General features: G+C 56.3%; 1 protein-coding gene across 1 annotated transcript in view; it reads right to left on the reverse strand.

Annotated features, from left to right (window-relative positions):
* The window catches only part of ARHGAP26 (Rho GTPase activating protein 26), a 153,227-nt gene that overhangs the window by 18,755 nt on the left and 111,194 nt on the right, over positions 1-23,278 (reverse strand). The window contains exons 19-20 of the mRNA XM_082489744.1: positions 22,481-22,619; positions 16,375-16,528 (exon numbers count right to left, since the gene is read on the reverse strand). Of these exons, the coding sequence (XP_082345870.1) occupies positions 16,375-16,528; positions 22,481-22,619 (293 nt within the window). The remainder of the gene's footprint in view (positions 1-16,374; positions 16,529-22,480; positions 22,620-23,278) is intronic.

Genomic DNA, 23,278 nt, shown 5'->3' on the forward strand with positions numbered 1-23,278 from the left:
TCCCAGTGCAGCCCAGCTGGGAGGTGTGAGCACGACAACCCTCCCAGTTTACTGGCCCAGCCTCAATCCCTCTGCCCGCAATCAAGCTGCGAACGGAGCCTATTCTCCCTTCCCATTAATCAAATACAGTGAAGATTAATACATTCAATTCACTTTTTTTGTTGTTGTTGGTGGTGGTGGTTATTTTTTCACTCCTATTTGTAACATTAAGGTGGTCTCCCCGCAGGCTGCACCCTCTGCCGTGCCGAGTCCCCGAGGTGGTCGGGGAGGACGGCGGGAGGTCTGGGACCCGACCTCCTGCCTAAGCCAGGGGGGCAGCGGCTGGAGCGGGGTGACCCTCCAGCGCGGGGAAACCCCCCGGCCGGAGGACCGCAGGCACTCGTACCACCTTAGTGTTACAGCACGGCACCGGGAAGAGCCTGGCTCTTGGAAGAGACCCGAAAAACACTTTTTATCACGTGAAACACAACTAAAGCCACAGAAAGAACATAATTTTAAGTCCCATATTGGGCTGCTCAACTTAAAAGCTACAGACACATTGGCCGGAGATGATCAGTTGGTGCCATGACTTGAAGCAGCAGCGTGGGCCGGAGGAGCCCCAGCTCCCCCGTGCTCCGCAACGCACAGCTCAGGCTCAGCCTCGGCTGGCTCATACGGAGACCGCTTTGCCTTCAAGCTCAGGTGACCGTGCCTCACAAACCCTTCCTGACCGCGGCTCCGCTCCTCCAAGCGCCAGCGGGGGAGGCCGGGCGAAGACCCACGCACACAGAAGGCAGACCGCTCCTGACCCCCTCCCGCAGCCACCACCGCCGCGGCGATGCCACGCGGCGCCTGCAGAAGGACAGGCGTGCCGGCTCTGCCTAAAGAGGGGACAGATTTCCCCTGCTCCTCGGAGTCCCCCGGCAGGTCTCCAGGAGCGAGGTGTGGGTGTTTGTTCAACGCCGGCAGCTCTGTCCCACGCCTGCGGCCACCTCTCCTCTCCCCACTGCCACCCCAGAGGGCATTCTCGTAGAATCGTGGAATGGTTGGAGTTGGAAGGGACCTTGAAGATCATCTCGTTCCACCCCCTGCCCCGGGCAGGGACACCTCCCACCAGCCCAGTTTGCTCCCAGCCCCAAAGCAGCAGATGCCGCTGCTTGTGTTTGTGTTTTTCCAAGCACCGGTGCAGACAAAAAAAACACAACAAAAATAATACCCAACAAAGGATGAAATCCTGCTCCATCCTCCCATGATTTCCTTTCCCACTGTCCCAGTAAGGCCAGCCCGGACACCTGCACAGCAGGACTTTGGGTCTTTTTCGCCTAGAGAAGCCTGAGGGGGGATCTTACCAATGCTTATCACTCCTTCAAGGGCGGGTGCCGGGGGGGGAACAGTCTGTGTGCAGTGGTGCCCAGTGACAGGACAAGAGGGAACGGGCACAAACGTGACCATAGGAAGTCCCATCTCAGCCTGAGGAGGGACTTCTCTCCTGTGGGGGCGGCAGAGCACTGGCACAGCTGCCCAGAGAGGGGGGGAGTCTCCCCCTCTGGAGCCATTCCAAACCCGCCTGGAGGTGTCCTGTGCCACTGCCGGAGGTGCCCCTGCTCTGGCGGGGGGTGGCACTGGGGGGGCTCCAGAGGGCCCTTCCAGCCCCCACCAGTCTGTATGACGCCTGCGGATGGCTCCAAACCCGTCCGGCCTCGCCGGGGCCGGCTGCCGCCGCGGCCAGGTGCCGGCAGCCGGGGGCTGCGCCGGGCGGAGGGGGAGCGATGCCAGCGCGGGGGCAGGCGAGTAATTGGCGGCGGTTCTTATGCTGCTGATAATTTCCCAGCTTAGCACAGCCCCGTCAACAGTGTCTGCACGGCGGCTCGCACTCGGCCAACGCGCAGCTGGATGGAAAGCGGACAAGGGCAAATTAATCGGCAGGCAGGATCCCTTACGGGGGCAGAAAGGACCGGGGAGATTGGGTTACCTCCATTTTAGGTTAAAGTGGTGGCGTTACAGCTCCGGCTAATTTATGAAGTTAATTAGGCAGAAGGATCTTCTTTCAGAGGGAGACAGGATGTCTTTGTGAGCGAGCAGCCCTGTTCGCCTCCTGCCCCTTCGGGGGACATCGTCAGCTTTTTGCTGGGAAATGGGATCGCGCGGCAGGAGGGGGCGGCCGGCCCCGGGACAGCCGCCCCCGGAGGTGGTCCCCATCTGAACCCCGCTCACGCGCCCGCCCCGGCTCATTCGCAGCCCTGGCAGTGCCGGCTGCCGGGCGACTGGGGAGCTTTGGTACGTTTTCAGCATTTTCAGTGCCTGTGTGGTAGGGCTGGAAACCAGCACGGCCCTCCGAAAACACTCCCACATTCGTCAAAAGCCTTTTACAAGGGGGAGTCTAGGCTGCATCCTCGACTCTGAATTAAATCTGCCTGCAGAAAGAGGAACCAGAGAATGCGTTCGGCCGCTTCTTTAAAATATTTTGACTGTGGTGACATTTATAGGTGGCAGAAAGACCTAATTTACTATCATTTCGCTTTCAGCAGTCTCAATAAAATTTTGGGCTGGGCTCAGGCGTGAGAGATTCTGCCCAAAAGAAACGGAGATGCAGAGTGAGCCGCGGGGCTGGAAGCGGAGCCGGGACGCGGGGGCCGAGCGAGCGCAGCGCGGCGGCCACGGAGCACAACACGCCCCGGGACCCGCAGCACGGCCGAAATCAAAGGGGAGAAGGGGGGCGGCAGGACGGAAAGCAGAAAGCCAAAAAGAAAGGACTGGGCAGCAAGAAGACGAGTCCGAGATCTGCACATCAGCTCCTAACAAAATGCAGCCTGTTCTGCCGGCTGCCCCAGGGAAGGCTTTGTTGTAGCATCTTTGATTCCCGCATCCATTTCCCCACAATGGCCTTAATGTATTTTCAAATACTGCTTTATTTGAAAGTAAAATTTCCATTAGCTAATATTTGTCTGAAGCAGTTTCTTTGAAGAAAATACTGCTATGCAGCTATCTCCACACTAATTACATGAATTAAGAAAGCAATGAAAGTGCAATGCCTGTATTTTCTTTCCCGGGCTTTCAAGAAAGCTGTCTTTTAAGTGCATGTGCCGCTGAAGTTTAAGGCGCTTTTTTAGATCTCTTGGAGGGAGATCTAATTTAATTCCGTTTGCGAGAAGTGACCTTAGATGTTCCCAGAGCAAATCACACAAACAGAGCGGTGCTGTTCAAAGGCAGCGACTTCTGCAAAGTCTCCCGAGAGGCAGCACTGGGAAAAGCTGCGGACAGCGGGAGCCGGGCTGGAGGGACGCGGAGCCTCTGAAGAGGCATCCGTCCGTCCGTCCGTCCGTCCGTCCGTCCACGACCGCCCACGCACCCCACACGGGTGCTAGCGCCCGGGGAGCGCACCCGTGGGAACGCCAAAGCAGCAGATCCAAAGCACCACGTTACTCGTTCCTAGTGAGAAAGGGAAGACAGGCGCCCGACCCCGTTAGTAAAAGGGCTCTCAGCCTGACAAATTACCTTTGTTTAATGGATGAGCCTGGAGAAAATATTTTGACGTATGACGACTAGTTCACATGGGGTTAGCCACAGAACTGGAGACTTATTTTATGAGAATATTTGGCTTAATTTTCACGTTCAATTTGTGGAAAGTTTCTAGACCCAGAGCCAACGAAGAAGTGAAAGAGCTAAAGCTCTGAGAACTTGTTATGCCAAACTCTGGGGGATATGAAAAGCCCACACAGCAGAAAAACAGACGAACCATCCGTCTTCGACCTTTTCCTTCTGCGAGCTCAAAGCCACGCGCAGAGGTGCCGGGGAAGCTGGCGGCCCTTCAGCGCTGGACTTTTCCTCTTGGCCAAACAGCCTGAAATATCTCACCTCAGATGGAAGTTTGTAATTTCCCTCCGCCCTCCCAAAACAAGATCACTGCTCGTGCGGCCAAAGAGCATCGTTCCTTTTCACGTATCTTAAAACACCTCATGGAAGCACAGAGATGCTTCAAAATTAAATCCAGGATTATTTAAACACAACATAGGAAAGAATTATGAGATATATACATATACATGTATATATATGCGAGCTGTAAAACGTATTGCCATCAGCAACTGAGCCTCAGGTGTATTTATCTGCAGAGCCTACGGAGTACGCTGCTCGTGTTCTTGGTGAAACAGGTTTAAAGATGTTTGCCAGAGCCTTGAATCACTGAAGTTTATGGAGATCTCTAACTGCAGGCACAATCTGGGACTCACAAGCTAAAACCGCCTTAGAAAAAACAAACATACAGACACCCTTATAACAGTCTGCACCAAAAAAAAAAAAAAAAAAGGCCAGAAGATACTTTGAATATTATGTCATCTGGAATAAGCCAAGCAACAGACTGGGAATTTTAAGATCTTTTCTCAAATGAGAAAACTAGGAGATAGGCGGTTTCTGTTTTAAACTGTAAATAATCTCTAATCCTCTCCAGCAGGAAGCCAACCCCACGTCTAAAATACGAAACGCAGCGCAGCCCAGAGACGTCTGCCGCAATCCCCCCGCCGTGCCCGGCGCAGAGCAACGCCGCTGGGTCCTCCGGCACATCACCGGCGTAGGAAACTGGCTGTGCCAGACAGATTATCTGCCTTTTTATTGCAGAAATTTGGCGTTTTCCCCCCTCCCCGGGCGCCAGCCCGCCCCGCAGTGCCGCCAAGCGCCCCGCGAACCGCGCTGCGCTGAGCCTCTGCAGAGAGCCCACCTCTCCGCCTGGCACAGAACCTGACGCCCCATTTCTGCCGGGGTGTCCCCAGTCTGGCTCTTGTGACCTTCGGATATGTCCTCTGACTCCGAACAGGAGAGGGAACAATTGCATTTGGGGCAACTTCAGCCCAACCTGCGTCACAGGCCACAGGTTGACTTTCTGGTGCTGAGGGGCAGTTCCACGGCCGAGAGCCGCTGTCCCTCCAGACGGAACGATGTGCAGATGTGTCCCAGCAGGGAGAAGATGCCAAAGCCAGCCAGCCGCAGGAGGAGGTCTCCAGGGAGGTCCCTGGGGACCCGGGGTTGGGGACCACCGTCTCTGGGCCATCCCACCCCACTGGGACCACCAACGCCGAGCGCGAAACCCCCAGTCCCAGTGTACAACCACCGCCGGGAACAGGTCTGCTCCGCTTAAAAAGTTTAGATAAGGCTTTTCCGGAGGAGCTACGATTACCAGATTTTACCTAATCCCTAAAAAATGCCCTTTTTTGTTCGGCAGTCAGGAGACGCGCCCCTCGAGGCCGGCCTTCCCCACCACAGCCCAGATTAGGCAAAAGCCCGGCGGCTGGGCCGAGCTCTGCGGGGCTGCACCGAGCGGGGCTGGTCGGAGACGCGTCTCTCCAGCCCTGCAGTTACCAGCCGTGGTTCGCTGCGTGACACCTAACGGTGACGGCCACACAGCGGGCGTTTGGGGCTTTCATCCCCCCGGCGAAGGGCAGCGAGGACGCGCGGTGGCGGAGGAGGGTCCCGGCAGGACCCCAGTCCCGAGCCGCTGGCCCCAACACCACCTCTCCCGGCTCTTGGCTCACGCCGGAGCTGCAGTGGCTCCTGGCCAGCTGGCTACAACGCGGTGGAAGGAAGAAGAAACAGCTTTGTTTTGCCCAAAGCCTCAGAATTAATCAAGCTGCTATTTCCTCGCGGTCCCGCTTTACCTACCCCAAGCGCCCCGAGCAGTCTGTGCCGCGGTGTCCGGGCACCCTGCGCCCACCACCGGGCCTTCTTCGCTGTTTCATAGGAACAGAGAGAAGTAGAAAATGAAGCTCAAGTAAAAAGAAACGTCTTTCTCTGGCAAGCACAGCTAGGATGGCATTAAGAGTTCGATGCAACGCAGGACCCCCTCGAGCAGGCTGCCGTCCCCTGGGACACCCTCCTGGGCACCAGCGCTCCCACCCAGGAGAAGGACCCCTCTGAGCACAAATGACCCCATTTTTATAGCAACACACGTCAATACAAAATCCCAGTACATTTTCCCAGTCTTTTTCCAATCTAAAAGTGGGGCTGAATAGCGGGGTGGGGAGAGAGCGGGTAGGAATCCAGGTTTCTCAGGGACAGGAGTACTTGATTTATGACAAAATTTCTTAAACAGAAGTCCCAGAGATGCCATTTCAGAGAGACATTCCCAAAGCGGCTGCCGGGAAGGCAGGATGAGGGTGGGACCCGCTCCCGCGCCTCCTGCACCTCTAATTGCCATTATTCTTTGGGAATATAAACACCACAAGAAGAGAGCGCCGCAAAAGCCTCTGCAAAACAAGGGCGGGCGAGCAAAAGGGAGAGGAACCGCGCAGGTCGTGCAGGCGAAGGGCTCATTTCCGACACGCCACGGCCCGCTCCAGAGGGGGGGTGCGGAGCTGCCTCCCCTCTCCTGCCCGCCGCGGCCAGCGCACCCCGGGGGCAGCCGGACCCTCCGCCAGCCCGCCCCCGCCCCAGCCCTCACCGCACTGCGCCGAGCGTGCGCCGGCAGAGCCTCTGGCTCACAGTCTACATATGGACTTACGTTAATCTATAGATAATTTTTTTCCTTTGAAAAGCACTGGGTTCCCATCTCCTGAACCTCATCCATCCTTCCCAAACAGGCAATAATATACTTATATGGAAAATACAGCTCGAAACCATGAAGCGCATCAGTTCTGCACCTCACTTACATCACTTGCTAACAGGGAAGGGATTATCTCAGAAATATTCTGACCTGTTTCCTCCAAGAAACGCTGGTGCACAAAAGGACACGGCCCAAAAACTCCCTGTCTGGATCATGCTCAGAGGTTCTCCCACACTCTGGCACTGCTGCGCTCACCGCACCCTGCCCCGGGGACCCGCTGCTGCCTGCACCCAGCGCCGCTCTCAAACCAGTGGCTTGTGACCAGTTAAACAGCAGGCAGGGCTTTAATCAGGAGAAGAAGAATAGACAACTGGAAGGGGCTCGGCTGTATGTGCACCTTTCTTCCTACCCACGTCCACCGGGAAGTGGGGCCGAGCGCAGCTCCGAGCGCAGAGCCACCACCGAGAGCGGCGGGAGGTGTTCACGCCTCCGGCACACCGGGCTCCTGCGCCCCGCAGCTCCGCGCGGGACGTGCGGGAAGGAGCTGCCCCTGCTCCGCCTGCGCCGCCTCCAGGGACGCGGAGTCTGGAGAGGACACGTCTCGACTCAGGGGGGAGATCCCGCCTGCAGCACATGCCGGTGCCGGCCAGGAAAGCCAGCTGAACTTCAAACTGTGCAAAATGCGACCTGTGCGTCAGAAATGGGAGGATGAAGCCCTGTGTTGCTGTTTGCAGAGCGGCGGCTCCGGATCAGCCCGAAGCCCGGGACTAACAGGGCTTTGCAGCTAAAGCCAGAATCATCTGTGCAATCCCAGCAGAAGATGGGAAGGGGTAGTGAAAGAGGGAGAAAAGGGGGGAAGAGGCATTTGTCATGGATATTACTGAGGATGTATACGCAACCTGCCAGCTCCCAAAGCCCCTGCCCACGCCGAACGGGGCAGCAACAGCCCCAGACGAAACAAAACCAGAGGGCCGGTCGGTGGCACCGCGCGCAGCTCCGTCCCGAGGGCAGACCGCAGCCGATCCCGCTCGGTGCTGGCGGCACACGTCCTCGGCACCGCAGCGCTGCCACTGTGACCCGCTGCCAAGAGAGCGGCAGCCGGCTCGGCTGGACCCCAGGGCCGCCCCCGGCACCCTCCTGCGCTGCCGCCGGCTCTGCCAGCCCAGGAGCAGCCCCGAGCCCCGGCAGCCGCCTGGCACCGCACCCCTCAGTCACCGCACGGGATGGCACCGTGGTGCTCCTTCCGACAGCCAGCAGAAGCATCCTGCTGACAAGGGTGGCAAATCTTTTTGCCAAGTCAGCAAGATGTTATCTGGTGAGTGCAACAGCTCCTTACTAACCATCTTCGTTGGCATTTTAAAGGTGCGAAAAGGGCAGCAGTGACTAACGAGCATCTCCCTTGCAAGGCCAGCTGGCTCCACTTCACCCCAGGGCTCATCTAACACCGCCGTCAGAATTAGTAACTTCAGCTGCAACCGGGCATTTTCCTAGCTTGAAATGGAACACTTCTGAGCAGCTGCCATCCCGGCTCTTACTGCCGAATCCGGTGTGATAAAGACGGGATTTACTTTTAGGATGTAAATCCCGGGGCAGGACAGAGGGCAGAGTCAAGGCTGCTGCTGCTGGTGCTGCCCCTTGGACAAACCACCTCCGCCCCTCCGTCTCTATTTACCCAACCAGACACTCTGTATGGTATATCGCAAGTATCTGTAAAAAAAAAGGAAACTAAAAAGCAGCTGAGTATTTCTAGAACGTCAACTAAAAAGGCAGAAATGACGGTATTTTGTGTCAGCAGCTGACAGACACAGAGCTCATCGCTGACAGCAGCCCCGGGGTAACTCTGCGGCCATGAGAAAGCTCAGCTTCGCCAGCACTGCACATGTTTACTGGTCTTCTAAAGCACCGCGTTTTATAGGAAAACAGATCCACTCTTGAGGACAGGTTTTTTCCACTGTATGACTTAAACTGGCGGAGAGTGGGGGTGCCTGGGCAACCGCTGTATCACCCACCGGGACCAGCGCTCCTCGGAGCACGCGTGCACGTAAGCCCTTCGCCGTGCTTCCCTCGAGCTCTGCTCAGAGAATAAAATGGCACCGTCGCACAGCTTCCCTGCGCCGAACGGCAGAAAAGCTGAATATGGCTGTAAAGAGCTCTTGGGCTTTCCCCGCCTGCAAGCAACTCCCCCGGCACGCTCGCTGTGCGCCTTCAGGGGGGTCTTTCTATAAATAAAAGAAGTTTATTCTAGCTGCCAACTTCACACGGCATCCAGCAACCAAGAAGCTCCCCCCTGAATTCCTAACCAACACCGGCTCCCGCTGCCCTCTCCACCCGGCTGCTCTCCCCGCTGGCAGCGGAGGGACACGGCTCCTGAAATAAGAAAGATTTGTTCTTACAGTAATTTGACTAATGAAGCAGGGTACAGTAAAGTTCACATCACTCCTACTACTGACAACTCCACAAAAGTGGTTTTTTTTTTTTTTTAAAAAAGAAAAGCAAACCTAAACAATTTATTTTTGCTGCAGAGATCTGCATTCTGCGTGGGTACGGGGCGCAGAGCTGCTGAATAAGGCTGTGTCATGTTTACGTAGTTATTTTTCAGAGTGGAAAAAGTGACTTAAATTCTGCAAGGAACCAGCAGCATTTAAAGGTCTACTCGCTTCTCCTTGCGCGCTTTTGCTGTCACAGCTGATCATTGCCAAAGCTGTTTGCATTTTTCAGAGATTATTTATTCCAAAAAATACTATGCGATCCCGTTTGATCCATCGGTGATGCCACTCTGGTGTGTGTGCCGCTGGGCACGCAACTGGGGTGGCGAGGGAGATGAGAGCAGAGCGCAGGAGGGGGCAATGGGGAGAAGGTGCCGTCCCGGCCACCAGCGCCACGGCCTCAGCGCGCTGCGTCCCCCCCGCTCTGCCCCCAGCCCAGGGGTCCCCCCACCGCTCGGCACCGCCCCAGGGAGAGCTGCTGGGAGAGGCTCTTTTGCAAATCCATATTCATACTTGAAGTTTCTCTCATTTTCAGGCAGGGAAGGAGAAACGCTGCTCAAGTTATAACTGGGATGCCTAATGAAGATTTATTCTGGTCCAGTAAATCAAAAGCGCATGGGAATAGCCTCTTTTCCTTAGATTAACTGGGATATTTTTCTCGTGACCACTAGACCTTAGATCTGCTCCTCATGTCTTTCCATACCCGTGGAGGGCAAGAAATAGCCATACTTGGTCAACGAGAAAATAAAGCAAAATGCAAACAGACACGTGATGACTAAATGCAAGTTTCCCAAAGCTATCGTTTCCCTGAAGGCAGGGTCCCCGGGCCAGGGAGGTGCGGCAAGCAACACGCGTCGGGGCGTGCTGGCCGGGCACGATGGCCAACGGGCCCGAAAGGTGGGGAAAGGGGGAGACACCGTCCAGCACAGGCAGTGTCGTTGGGCCGGTTGCATCTCCTTGAGACACTGGGTCAAAATGACTGATAATAGTTCATTTTAAGGGAGTAACAGATCCTTTCATCAAGTGATTTGTTTTTTTTTTTTTTCTGCATTCCTTATTTTTGACTTGGTTTGCACCTACAAAGCCACCTCCCGGGCAAGCGGGGAAGGCGTTGATTTTGCGAAGGGAGCTGCTCTGTAATTACTACACCGGCACAAAACTGCCCAAAAGTTTTAAACAGAAAGAGGGGAGATTGAGATGAGACATTAGGAAGAAATTCTCGGCTGTGGGGGCGGTGAGCCCCTGGCGCAGGGTGCCCCGAGCAGCTGTGGCTGCCCCATCCCTGGAGGGGTTCAAGGCCGGGTTGGACGGGGCTGGGAGCGACCTGGGCTGGGGGGAGGTGGCCCTGCCCAGGGCAGGGGATGGCACTGGATGGTCTTTAAGGTCCCTTCCCACCCAAATCACTCTATGATTCCATGATTCTATGATCCCAGAAGTCCTGTCTGGCCGTGCTTCCCTTCAGCAGAGGTAGTGGAGCACTCCTTTGGTGGCAGCAAAGAACTAACAAAGTAAGTGCTCAGAACCACCACTGGGAAACATTACTGCAAAGATGTGGCCGAGGGCTTTAGAAAAATAAAAGTGCCCAGCTTTCACATTCTAGTCCTATTTTCTGGGCACAGAACAGCAGCCACCTCCATTCCCAACAGCAGCCACCCGCGGCTCCTCTGCCAGGAGCAGCAGCAGGACGACACGGACGGAGCAGGATGGTGCGGATGGAGCAGGATGTCCCAAGGCCGCCCAATGGAGCCGTGCACGGCCACCGCTGGAACGGGGCACCTGCGGGACCCAGCTAAGCATCCCTCGGGCCAGCTGTGAATCTTGGGTGCTCTGCCACCCACTCCAACCCTTCCTGTGCGCTTCTGATGCCCCCCCCTCCCCTGCGAGCGCCCCCCCGGGCAGCGTTTGCACGGCCGTACCCACAGGAGTATGGAGGTGCAGAGCCGCAATGCAGACACGCAGCCCATCTCGCTCCCCGGCCAAACGCCATCCGGCCCCATCCCACCTTGAGAACGGCCCCGCACAGCAAGAAATGACTGCGAGAGGAGAAACCGAAACCCTCGCGGCTCCATCTGCCTCCTCCGGTCTATTTTCCAAACTGTAACACAGCAGTTGTTCAGCTTTGCAAACCAGGGCAGAAGGCTGCCGCGAGCCGCAGGTAGGAAGCCAGCCAGAAGCACCCAGTATTACACCCAACAGCTAATTAAAGGCGAAGGTATTAGGCTTATTTTAAGCACTAAGAGGTGATTCTAATGGTGCTGCGTAACAGGACTCCTGCCGGCGTTTGCAGCACCCACCTCTGGCTCGGCCTCAGCCAGATGGAAGCGTTCGCAGCGGCCGCCCACGCACCCAGCGCCGCGGGGCCCCGCGCGCAGCAGAGCTCTTCCAGCAACACAGGGGAGACAGATGAGACTGATAAATAAATAAATCAGAGAATTAAAAAAGGACAAAGCGAACACCAGCCGAGGTATCGGTTATCTGCAGTGATGCACCCCGTGGCGGCGGCGGCGCAGGTATGCACTGCAGAGCCAGCGGAGCAAGGTGCTTTTTTTTTTTTTTTTAAAGGATTTTAAAAACCGCAGTCTGAAATCTTTTGTTTTTCATAACCACACAATTCAGTTTGAAAACTTCCCCCACTTCGGCTGAAGTATGTATCTATGCTAGAAACACCGCGCTTTCTGGTTCTTGTTTTGCCACGTTCTCTAAGGAAGACGTTTTCTGCAAGGGCAGGGTGAAGAAACCCAACGCTTCTTTAGAAACACATCCCCCTCCCGGGGGCTTTGGCGGCCCCGGCAGCCAGCCCCGGTCCCCCCGTGCCCCGCCGCCGCCGCGACAGCTCCTGGCATGGGACAGCAGCCCTGCTGACTCACCGAGAACAACTCCCACCCAGAGCAGTTTTTCCATAAAAATAAAACCAGCCCTAATAAATAAATGCATTCCCATAGTAAAACCCCGACGGGCGGCCGGGAAGGAAGAGCCTTCGCCCCACAGCAAAACAATTTCCCTCCCGCTTGGGGAAGGAGGACCACGCTCCAGGGACGGCGAGTCTGAGAACGACGGCGTCCCCCCCGGGGAGGAGGACAGGGACGATGGCACGGAGGCGGGGGGTCCTCGTCCCCAGCGCGGTGGCTGCGGGAACGCTCACGGTGCCCGAGGCCGGGCAAGAAGCGGCACACGCTCCCGAGGGGGAATTTAGGAATCGGCTCAGCTCCCCGTGGAGCAGACCTGGGGGATCCGCGACCATTCAGAAAGGAGCCAAGAGGCTTTTTGTAAACAAAAGCTCAAACAAACAGCTCTGATTTCACAGACGGAGCTCACAGTTTTTAGCGTGAGCAGCCTCTGAATGCGTCGCTGCTCCGTGCAGCAAAAGGGAAACAAGAAATCCCCCGGCCTGGCAGTCTTCGCTCTTTGGACTCCAACAAGTCTCCCACTGAGATCGACAGGAGCTATTTCCACAAGAGCATCACTTTTCGGCTTAATAAGAAGCAAGAACGCCGAAACGACCCAACTCCTTTCCCTGCAGTTTCCCAAAGCGCTTTTGCAGCTGCGCCCCGGCCCCCGTGCGCTCACCGTGCCCAGCGAGGAACGTCACGCTGGGGACGCGCACGGGCTCTACGGAGGCTCAAAGGACGCAGGCGAGGCAGTGAATCCAGCTGCCGCCCGGGGCAGGAGGCAGAGGACGGCGGAAGGGGCGATGGTGCGGGGCCAGCGCTGCCCCTGCTGCCGGCCGGGCTGCAGAGCCGCTCCAAGGTGGACACCGCTTTGGGGCAACGCAACGTCGCAGCTTTCCCTGGGCACAGACCAGAGTTTGGGACCTTGTAACCGGCACAAAAAGTGTGTGTTTTCCCCTTCACAGCTGTCACGCTCTGCCCACTTCACGGCACGCGTGCCAAGGTGACGCAGAGCCACCCACGGGCAGCCCACCGGTGCCAGGAGACAACGGAAAGCAAAGATTTCAAAGCCGCGCTAATGCCAAAATGCTCCTCAGGACGCTCTGCCCGTCGCCCTGCCCAGGCGGCGCCCGCCCCAGGACAGCCTCAGCCGAGACCGGGGCCCGGCGGGACGGGGGGGCCGGACGGGACGCGGGGGTCTCGGTGCCCACCCTGCCCACCCGCGCCAAGGGCGAGAGACCCACCCACACCTGAAGGCACCGAAGCTCAGAATAAAGCAGGAGAAGGCCCTGATTAATGAAGGCATTTCCCCTGCACAGAAACCTCCACCAGAGCATTTTTTTTCCAGTGGTGCATTCAGCGGAAAATAAGGACTGGGTCAAATTCTGGCCTGGAGTAGCTTTTAGTTTACCAACCTTTGCGGTCATGCCGTTAGGGAAGCAGAGATCCCTTTCTCAAGGGGAAGGAACCTTGGGGACGTGGTTTTGAAGTGGTCTTGTCAGGGTAGGTTAATGGTTGGACCTGATGATCCTAAAGGTCCCTTCCAACCTCAGCGGTTCTATGACTCTATGAAACCCCCAATCCGGGATTCTTTCGTACTTGTTCTCTTAAAAGAGTTTCTTGTTCAGAAAGAAATCCCTTTTTCTCCGGAGGAGGCCAGCAGGAATTCCTGCCCTCCGCACCCCTGGGACTTTACAGCTCCTCACCTGCAGGGTTTGAATTTTGGGGAGCGCTGGCCCCCGGCTCAGCCAGCTCATCAGCCCCCGGGCAAGCCAGCCCCTCCTGAACGGGTCCTCCCACAGCGCGGCCCCAAAATTACACAAAATAGCAAAGAAAGCAAGAAAAAACCCAAAGTCCCGAAGCAGAGCGCCAGGATGGGCCTCACAGGACTGGCAGAGAATTTGGCAGGGTTCTGAAGGCTCGCAAGGGGCAAGGCGCCCCGAGACCTTCCCCCGCTGCCGTCCACCCGAATTGTGTGAGCGGTAATTACCGGAGAGCAGCAGAACCCCTTGCAGGGCAGCGACGGACACTACAGCCCGCCCGCCCTGTGCGCAGCTGCCCAAGGCTTCCCGCCAAGCCCAAACCACGCAGCTGGTTAAAAAACCAGAGCTTTATACCGCTGTTCTTCGGGCAGTCCCGCGGAGCAGCGAGGACAAAGCCGGGGGGATACGGGCACCGTTGGGACGCGCTGCCCCGACCCGCAGCGCAGCCTGTGAGCAGCCGCGGGGCAAGGCCGGGGGACAGAGCCGCTGCTGGCAGCCCTCCTCGCCCTCCTCATCCTCGCCGCTGCAAACCAACCCCCCCCCCCCGCCCCGAGCGCTGACCACCGGGGGCAGAACGCCGAGGACCTGCCAAGGCCACGGGCACAGCCTGGTGCTCAGGGGCAAGCAGGCACCGGGGCTGAAGTGACATCTACGCGTGCTGTTTAAATAGCATAAAGTGAATCTTTCAATTCTCATTGAAAGACTGGATTAAAGATACTCGATTTAAATATCTGGGGTTATACAGAAGAAAATATTTGCCTTGTATTATTCACATTAAGAGTCCCTTTTCAACCTATAGCTCAACACGGACTGAAAACTGGTGTGTTCCGGCGCGTGTAAAAATGATCCCATAATCACTGGATTTGAGGAAAAGCACCAAATGCCACAAATGCTGTCAGATCCATAAGAGCTGCCGGTGCTACCCTACTAATCACTATTTCGCTTCGCAAAATTGTCAAGGCCCCTTAGTTGGTGACAAGCAAACGGTTTCACTGCCGGTCTGCTCAAGTAATTCCTGGCTAACAGGAAGACGCCTCCATTCCCCAAAGCCCCACATGGCTTTTCACTGATTCGTTCTGCTGAACTTCTTTATGATTTCCTTTAAAAAAAGAAGTTATTAGGAAGAGGCAACTCCTGGAATCTGAAAAACTGCGAATTTGGCAAACAATTCCTGTAAGGTCACAGCAAGACTCAGGCTGACAAACCTTGCTGTATTATAAGTCACATATTTTTTTTTCCCCTTGAGGGATAAATAAACTCAAAACATCCTGTTGGGGGAATGGTATGTGACCGACTTCCAGCGCTTCAACCGACAGTATGGGCATGAGACGTCGACGCATCTTTACTTGGCACATAACATACGTAACGCGCAACCTTAATTTAGAGGCGTCCTACCTTTTGGATGCTCTATTCCGCCACCACAGCGCTCCTCGCAAGCGGCGTTCTTGCAGCAGGTACGGCCCCAGGGAGCGGGCGAGGGACGGGGCTGAGCCCCACGCACCCCGCTCCTGGAGCCCAGGCCGGGCGCGGGAGGTCGGGCAGGGCCGGTACTCACGCAGCTCGTGCTGTCAGGGGCAGCGATGGAGAGGAGAGCGGCAGCGCGGGGGGCGGACAGCCAGAGCCTGTCCTGCCGGGTACCTGCCGTCCTGCCCGTGCAAACCGCTGCAGGCAGCGGCTCACGTCCCCACGCGCTGACACCCCAGACCCCCCCAAGCCCCAACCCCTGCTGCCAACCAAGCCAACAGCAACAAGTTTCACCATCTCTCCCAGTACCCGCCCTGGCACTCATCCACGCCAAGCCCTTAGCAATCCTTCCGCGGATAACCAGGAGAAAGCAGCTAAAGCAAAAAAACCCTTCACTGTCTGCTCCCAGGGGACCGGGGGTTTCTACGGGTGAGTGGGAACTGGAAGTGTTCGGAGCCTGTGGGAGGACCGGAGGGGTGGGAAGGGAGGTCTCCATTAATTGCGAAGGTCGCCGCGTACGGCGAGGCCATTAACCGCCGCGGCGGGAGCAGCGCTCCTCCCGGCCCATCCGCGGGGACGGGCAGGGGCGTGCCGGGGGGCGCTGGGGGGAAAATTGGCTTCGGCTTGCAAGGACTGCGATGGCTCTTGAAGATCTGAGCAGATCTTCACATGTACGGGGAGGGGAGGTTCTGTGGGAAAATGCTATCGGGGCCGGCAGAGCCGCGGCAGGAAGGAAATTCCCCCAGCAGAGACGGCCATCGCGCGAGGGCTCAGCTGTGTCAAGTTCAGGGGACTTCATAAATAACTCGGCCCTCCCCAGGGAGTCATTGCTAAGGTCGCTATTTTTTCCCTTGAACTTTCCAGATGAAGGAAGCAATAGCAGAAGCAATGGCACAGATTTGGCCGGAGATCAACTGTACTGACAACGGTCATAGAATGTAACTCAGAAGAAAAGTCCTTTGTGTTTGCTGGAGTTATCCCCAGATGGGTCGAGCGGTTCGAGCAGCAGTGCAGAGTTCTGCTCGAAAAATATTCCGCGTGTGCTAAATAATCACAGCTGAAACCCGCCGGCAGACATAACCCCCAGTAAGTAACTCCACTGCTCGGACAGAGTTAGAAACGCAGGGCGCATGGTGGGCACCCATTAAAAATGAAAAGGTTAAATTGTATTCTTCAACAAACTGCCGGGGTTCAGGGTAAGAAGCAGCCCTGACTAAAGATGAAGGACGGAGAGCCTATAAAACACTAATTACCACTGTACTTACAGTGAATTTGGCCTGTTGGGTTTAATTACTTCTAGTTCGAGATCACTTGAGTTCAGGCCGGGCTGGGGAGCGCTGTTGGAGTTGAGGAAGCTGTTTACGTTTGGAGAGATGACGGATTCCAGGCTGGAGTTGATGATACTGTTCCTGTTCTCCTCTAAAAAGACACCAAAACCAAAGACTCATCAGCCCTCGCGCACAGCTGCCGTCGCATACAAAGCAAAGAGCACAGTGCTGCAAAGGCTCCGGGCATCCCGAGCAGTAAGCCCTGCCCGGGGCCGACGGGGCAGCACCCCACCGCCCCCCAGGAGACAGGCAGTCAGTCCACAGTCATCTTGTCTAGATATTACACATTAAACCGTAAGAAATACCAAGTACTCTTTTTATTTTTCTTAAGGTGCAGCTACATTTTAAATGAATACCATTTTTAGTAAGCAAATATTCATTTTTCTCAAGGCATTAGTATTTTGTATTCCCAAAGACATGGGAAGTACCACACAACCAGGAAAAAAAAAAAAACCAAACGCAAACTATAGACAGGAATGGATTTCTCTGTGACTGAGATCAGCTGCCACGGGACCGTGCGTTTGTGTGACAGAGCGGGGTAACATTTCGGAACAAGAAAAGGAGAGAACACCCAGTTAAAGTTTATCTCAGCAAAAAAATGCTTCAGCCGAGGTCTTGATGTCTACTACTATCGATCTTTCCCGGGCAGATCTATGAGGAGAAAGGGGATGGGGTTTCCGCTCCATTTCAGCTCAGCTCTTCAAAACTACAGAACGGCTCTGGGTCAGAAATTTGGCGTTATATCTGATCCAAACCCGTGCCTCCCGTCCGCTCCTGCCGCAGCGCTGGCTGTTCCGCGTCGGGGAAACGCCGGCACCGCTCTGCTGACAAGCGGGGGGGTTCTTACAGCCCCTCATTTCCCAGGATCATATTCTGCTGAGAGATTCCCCCTTTATTTGTGTAACTTCAGCAGTGAGGAGCGAAAATATTATGCATCCCAAACCAATGTCCGCAGCGTGAGCTCCCTCCTCAGCTCTATGCCGAATTACCTAAAATCACATTAATTCATTTTCCTAAGATGCCTTTTCCGTATGAGCAGCAATTGTGAGAAGCAATTATCATCAGCGATGGCAGGGCAAGCAGCCCTGCTGCAGAGAACTGCCACTTGTGCGATGATGTGTTCCTGAGAGACAGGCGCCTGCCGCAAAACGTAACGAGTCCTACTTTAACGATAAATCTTGCAAAGAAATTCTTTTTCCAGCGCACACTAATATGCTCAAATTGCCACCAAAAGGCACATAGTAATAGGGAATCCCTTATTCTCCATCCCTTTAAACTGTAGACCTCCGCCTGCATTAGGAGAGCGTGTAACACTCATCCGTGCCTGGTACGCGTTTAAAGAAGGATAAAAGAGTGCGAGGGGAACTCCTGGGCTGTATCAAAAGTTAATCCTGAACACACAGCAGAAAGAAGCCGCCTACACTTCGGTAAAACCGCTTGGCAGTCGTGTCGGCTCAGGCGCAGGGGAGCATGGCGTCGCGGCAACCCTTTGCCACCGCTTCCCAGAGAAAAGCCCCCACTAGCCAAGGGCTGGCGGATGCCGGGGCAGAGCGGAGCCCAGCGCCCCTCGGCACACCCCCTCCCCGGCGCCGCTGCCTTCTCCCGGCGCCTGCGCAAAGCCCCAGCGCCCGCACGGCAGCGCGGCGGGGCTGACACTCGGCTGAGCTCGGGTCGAGCTTGTCTTCCAGAGATTAGCCGGGGCTAAGGACGTGTTAATTACGTCGGCACGTGACAACAGGTTCCTGAAATTGCGCGTCATTGATCTTCACCTCCAATAAGCCACCGAGGGAACCAGCGGCACGTACGCTTCCCTGTCCCCTCCTTTGTTCCCCCGATGTCCCGAGCCGGATTTCTTGCCCAGCCGCGGTTTCCAACTCACCACGTCTGACGTGCCAAAAGGAAAACACAAATGATCTCAGCAGCTTTGAGCCATGCGGTGGCTCCGACGACAAGCTGTGCTCTCCCTAAAGCAGCTCAGAAAAGCTCCCGAAGGGGAGCGACTTCCCGGAGAGGCAGGTCCTCCGCTACGAGGCTATGAGCTCGCCAAAGCCCACCTGGGCCTCACAAGCCGTAAGCACTTTGTGATGAAACGATTCTCCAGGCGGAAGATAGGAGGGAAAAGTGAGGAAAAGCAGAGTGCTGACCCCCACAAACACTGCCAGGCAGAGGCGGGAGCCGGCAGATGAAATAAGAGAGAAATTAAGCTGCCGATGGACCTAAAAACCCCAAAAGGCCGATGCAAACTGCTCCTCTATTTTTGCAGCTGCCAGCGCGGGTTGTGACGCCGCTGTGACGCACCGCCGCCGTCGCGCATGAGGGTGGCGGAGCCCCGGGGCCGCCCAGCGGAGCCCACCGTGGCGAACGGCCGTACCGGGGGCTGCGGGGAGCGCCCTGCTGCGCCCAGGGACTGCGGGCGAGCACGGCGTCTTATTATTTCTAAGCATTTTCTGCCCAAGGCTGAAGTCCGAAAATAAGCTCCGTAAGCCTAAGAAATCTGTGTCGATGGTCGGCCTAATCCCCGAGCTCGCTGCCAGCCAATACTGCATTAAAGTCCCTACCGGCCAGGCAACCGGGAGCGCTTCATCTAGCGAGGAAGGGAGATGAATGGCTGAATCTGAAACCCTCGCTTTATTTTATTTCCTTTTTTAAAAGGCTGATGCTGTATTTCGCTTCATGTTTTTAAAAGCTTACGTGAAGGGTTCTTCGCTGTGAGATTTAATTTGGCCGTACAGCTTCAAGAGCAGAACCGCCCATCAGCTCAAGGGTGTTTGTTCTCCGTCCCACAGAAGAGCCCCTTTGGAAGCCGCCGGCAGAGCGGGTGCAGGGGGTCCCAGCGGCCATGCTCTCACTGCCGACCACCGACCCCCCCGGCAGCACAGCCCCGGCCACCGGCCACTGGCCACTGGCCCTGGCTCCTGACTGCGTCTCCTCCCTGCTGGCACCGGGGCCCAGCTCCCGCCGATGAGAGCCACCGTTAACAAACCAAACCAGCAAGTTCTCTCCAAGAGCCCCAAAACTACCTTTCTGGAAAGGAGGAGCTTCAGGGAGCGCTGGACTCGTGCAGTTCTTGCAGTCCTCCCTTCACTGAGCCACAACCCCCCCGCTGCCGAGCGGCTCAGCCAGTCTCAGTGCCCGACCCCCGCTGGGGAACCGGCGACACCTCGAAGCCAGGCTGAGTTTTCACCACTTACCCAAACCCTCCTGAATCACAGAATGAATCCCAGACTGGTGGGGGCTGGGAGGGCCCTCTGGAGCTCCACCAGTGCCACCCCCCGCCAGAGCAGGGGCACCTCCAGCAGTGGCACAGGACACCTCCAGGCGGGTTTGGAATGGCTCCAGAGGGGGAGACTCCCCCCCTCTCTGGGCAGCTGTGCCAGTGCTCTGCCGCCCGCACAGCAGAGAAGTCCCTCCTCAGGTTCAGATGGGACTGCCCATGGTCACCTTTGTGCCCGTTCCCTCCTGTCCTGTCACTGGGCACCACTGCACACAGACTGTTCCCACCCCCCGGCACCCGCCCTTGAAGGAGTGATAAGCGTTGATAAGATCCCCCTCAGCCTTCTCTCCTCCAGACTGAACAGCCCCACGGCCCTCAGCCTCTCCTCAGCACAGAGATGCTCCAGTCCCCTCATCGTCTCCGCAGCCCTTTGCTGGACCCTCTCCAGCAGTTCCCTGTCCTTCTTGACCCGGGGAGCCCCGAACTGGATACTGGAATCTTAATGGACAGTACGTCAGGGGATGCCGCGGGAGCCCCAGTGCGCCTCCGGCTGCTGCGGGCTCTCCTCCCGCAAGTGCCCCCCCGAGGCAGTGCCCTCATCCAGGGCGCCTTCATGGCAGTTATCCACGGGGACCAGAGAAGTGATGACAAAAGCACTCTGCACAACAAAACACGAGCAAAGTGCTCAAATGCTGTTTATACTGAAGAATGGATAAGGAATAAAATAGTGTATTTGCTGTGTTAACGACACTTGTTCCACAATATCCACTCCGTTCCTGGATCAGTTGTGGACAAAAATGTGAATGTTTAACAATGAAATAATCACCATAATCATCGAATCTACTCTCTTGCATGATCCTGTCTGTTGAACGTTATAATTTTTGAATTACAACAGCTTTGTATGATGAATTTTAGTGAAGATTTTAGAAAGATACTCGACTTCGATAAACAGATTTCACGTAATGGAAAATTCACTGTCCCGTTTAACTTCTTACAGTTAAGTTGCTCTCAGTCTTAAAAAATGTGCACTCCGTTTCCATTTTGAAGGTGTCTAGCTTCGACTTCCAGCTATCCGGTCTTTGTATGTCTTTGTTTCACAGAGAAATGGCCCCCGCAGCATCCCTCCGCGCTTCCCGTTGCGCTTGGGGCTCCTCTGGGCCATCCTGACCTCTTCCAATGCCTATTTTGAGGCGGCAGCGCCAAAGCGACCGCCTCCTTCAGGGCTGCCCGTCCCTCGCCCCCGAGACAACCGCCTGCAAAGGGCAGAGGCGCTTCCACCAAACCGCTGCGGAAGGCGACAGCTGCTTCTGCGTCACAGCAGAGGCATTTCTGTGTCACAGCTCGGGACACGATGCAGACGCGGCGCTCGGCTCGGCTGGAGCTGCCGTCGGAGCCCTCGCGCTCCAGCCTGACTTAGATAGAGCCTTGGCCCGTCTGCGGACCAGTAAGAAAGGAGAACTGACATTATTCCTCCACTGACCCGTGCAGCAGGGACGGCAAACACCGAAGAAAATGGTAGTGGCTTCACACGGACACAGGAGATTACAGACGGGCAGGAGGAAACCTGAGAAAACACTGCTTCGCGTGGGAATAAATAAATGCAGAAAGAAATAAATGAACTCAGCCCCTCTTCCAGGCCAGGGGAGGACGGCACGCGAAGGCTCCGGCAGCCGAGAGACTCTAAGAGTCTAACGAGCAACTGCTTAGTTCGCAGCAAATAAATTACTTAGGCTGAAATTTTTCAAAAGCAGCTTTTGATATTTGAGGCTGCACCGAGGGCCGTGTGATACGCTATTTCCAGAGCACACTTTGGTGCTCCCACCGCTTCCTTAAACCCACGTGTATCGTTATGACATCCTCCGAAATGAGAGTGCCTGACAATTAACGGTAACTCAATCAGAGGCCGAGAAGCCCACACGTTTCGGGAGTCAGCAAAGTACACGGCAACCACTCCGCCCGCCCCGCGGTTTTAAATCCCGGGGAGACGGATTAACTCCAGCCTGGCCCCGCTCCCCGCCTCACCCACCGGCCCGAGCACCCCGAGCCCAGCCCCGAGCACGCGCGCCGCTCACCAGGTTATCCTCCTGCTTTTTTAGCAAACTGGGACAGTTCCCTGCGCAACCGGCCAGGCCGGGAGCAGCCCGAGGGAAGGGCTGGGAGCGCTCGGCCGGGAGGAAGGGGAGAGCTGGGAACGGGGCTTACGGTGTAGTGCGGAGCAACCGCCTGTGCGGAGACGCTTCTGCCACCCCACGAGGTGGGACGGAGCGCCGACCCTCCCACCTGAGTATCTGCAGCATCAATTAGCGACAGAAATGGGAAGACGACCTTCAGCATTTTCAAACTGCCGGGGGACATAACCCTCAGGACAACGCAGACCCTCCCGGCCCAGTTTTCGTGCCCGTAAAAGGCCAAGTGCCTGCGGGCACCCAAGAAGGGTCACCTTTTGGGGTCGCCGGCGGGTGTCCACCCTCGCCGCATGTGCAGCAGCGCGTCTCGGCAGCTGATGACAGCGGGGATGGGCCGGGGAACACGAGAAGGGGAACGCGCAGGGGGCCGCCAGGCGGGGAAGGGACGGCAACACTTTATCCCGTGCTAAGGCAGCCTCAACTCCCGGCCCCGCTTAGGGGCTCGGTGCCGGGCAATCTGCCCACTCCCCACCAGCCTGACAGCGCGGGGAACCGAAGCCCGATCCCGCCACGGGAATCGTCTCTTCCATTGACACCAGTAAAGCTGCATGGGAACGGCATGGGAATTGCAATCCCTTAATCACGATTAGGGCAAAAACTTTGTGAGGTGGGAAAGCCGGGAGCCGCGGCTCGGCACACTTACGCTTCTCGTTGGGCTGCGCCGTGTGGAAGAGCGTCAGCGGTCTCTCGCTGCAGGAGGGAGGCTTCGAGTCCGTGCTCTTCTTGCGAGATAACAGCAGCTGCGAGTTCGATGGCGGAGTCTCTGGCACTGTGTTAAATATCTGTTAAAAATAATAAACAAGTTGTTCTCTGGTATCAGCCCTCCGAACAGAGCACCTGCCAGGTCTGCACCGCTCCGCAGAGCGGCGCATAAGGAGGACACGCATTCAACAAGGCAATATTTTGGGTTCAATTTCCAACTTTCCATGTTCCCACCCTGTCTGCACTCCTTTTCTCTATTCCTCACCCAAGACACACATTGCAAGATGTCAAGAACCCCAATAATTGGGCACTCTGCTGAGTTTTCGAGGGTGCGGAGTGCCCCAGCAGGTGACGGCGGGACAAACAGGCGCATCCTCCTGTACACCTCCCCACGACACCCTGGCACCCACCGGTGCCGACCACCTCGGGAAAGTCTGCACCACCTCCAGCCACCGCCACCAGAAAACTGAGCGATCGCATTTTTCTCAAGGGGGCGGAAAACCACTACCTGGGCTGGGGGGAGGTGTCCCTGCCCAGGGCGGGGGGTTGGAACTCGATGATCTGCAAGGTCCCTTCCAACCCAAACCATTCTATGATTCTATGAATTTTAAAACCACACGAACGTGAAGAGCAGCAGCTTTGTTTGTTGTTGACATTTGGTTATTTATTGTTACTTGTCCGGAACCTCGGGCTCAGACAACAGCAGCGTTGCCCCAAGACCAGCTCTCCCACGGTCTCC

This window comes from Vanellus vanellus, assembly GCF_965231255.1.
Source record: "Vanellus vanellus genome assembly, chromosome: 13".
In the NCBI taxonomy this organism is placed as follows: domain Eukaryota; kingdom Metazoa; phylum Chordata; class Aves; order Charadriiformes; family Charadriidae; genus Vanellus; species Vanellus vanellus.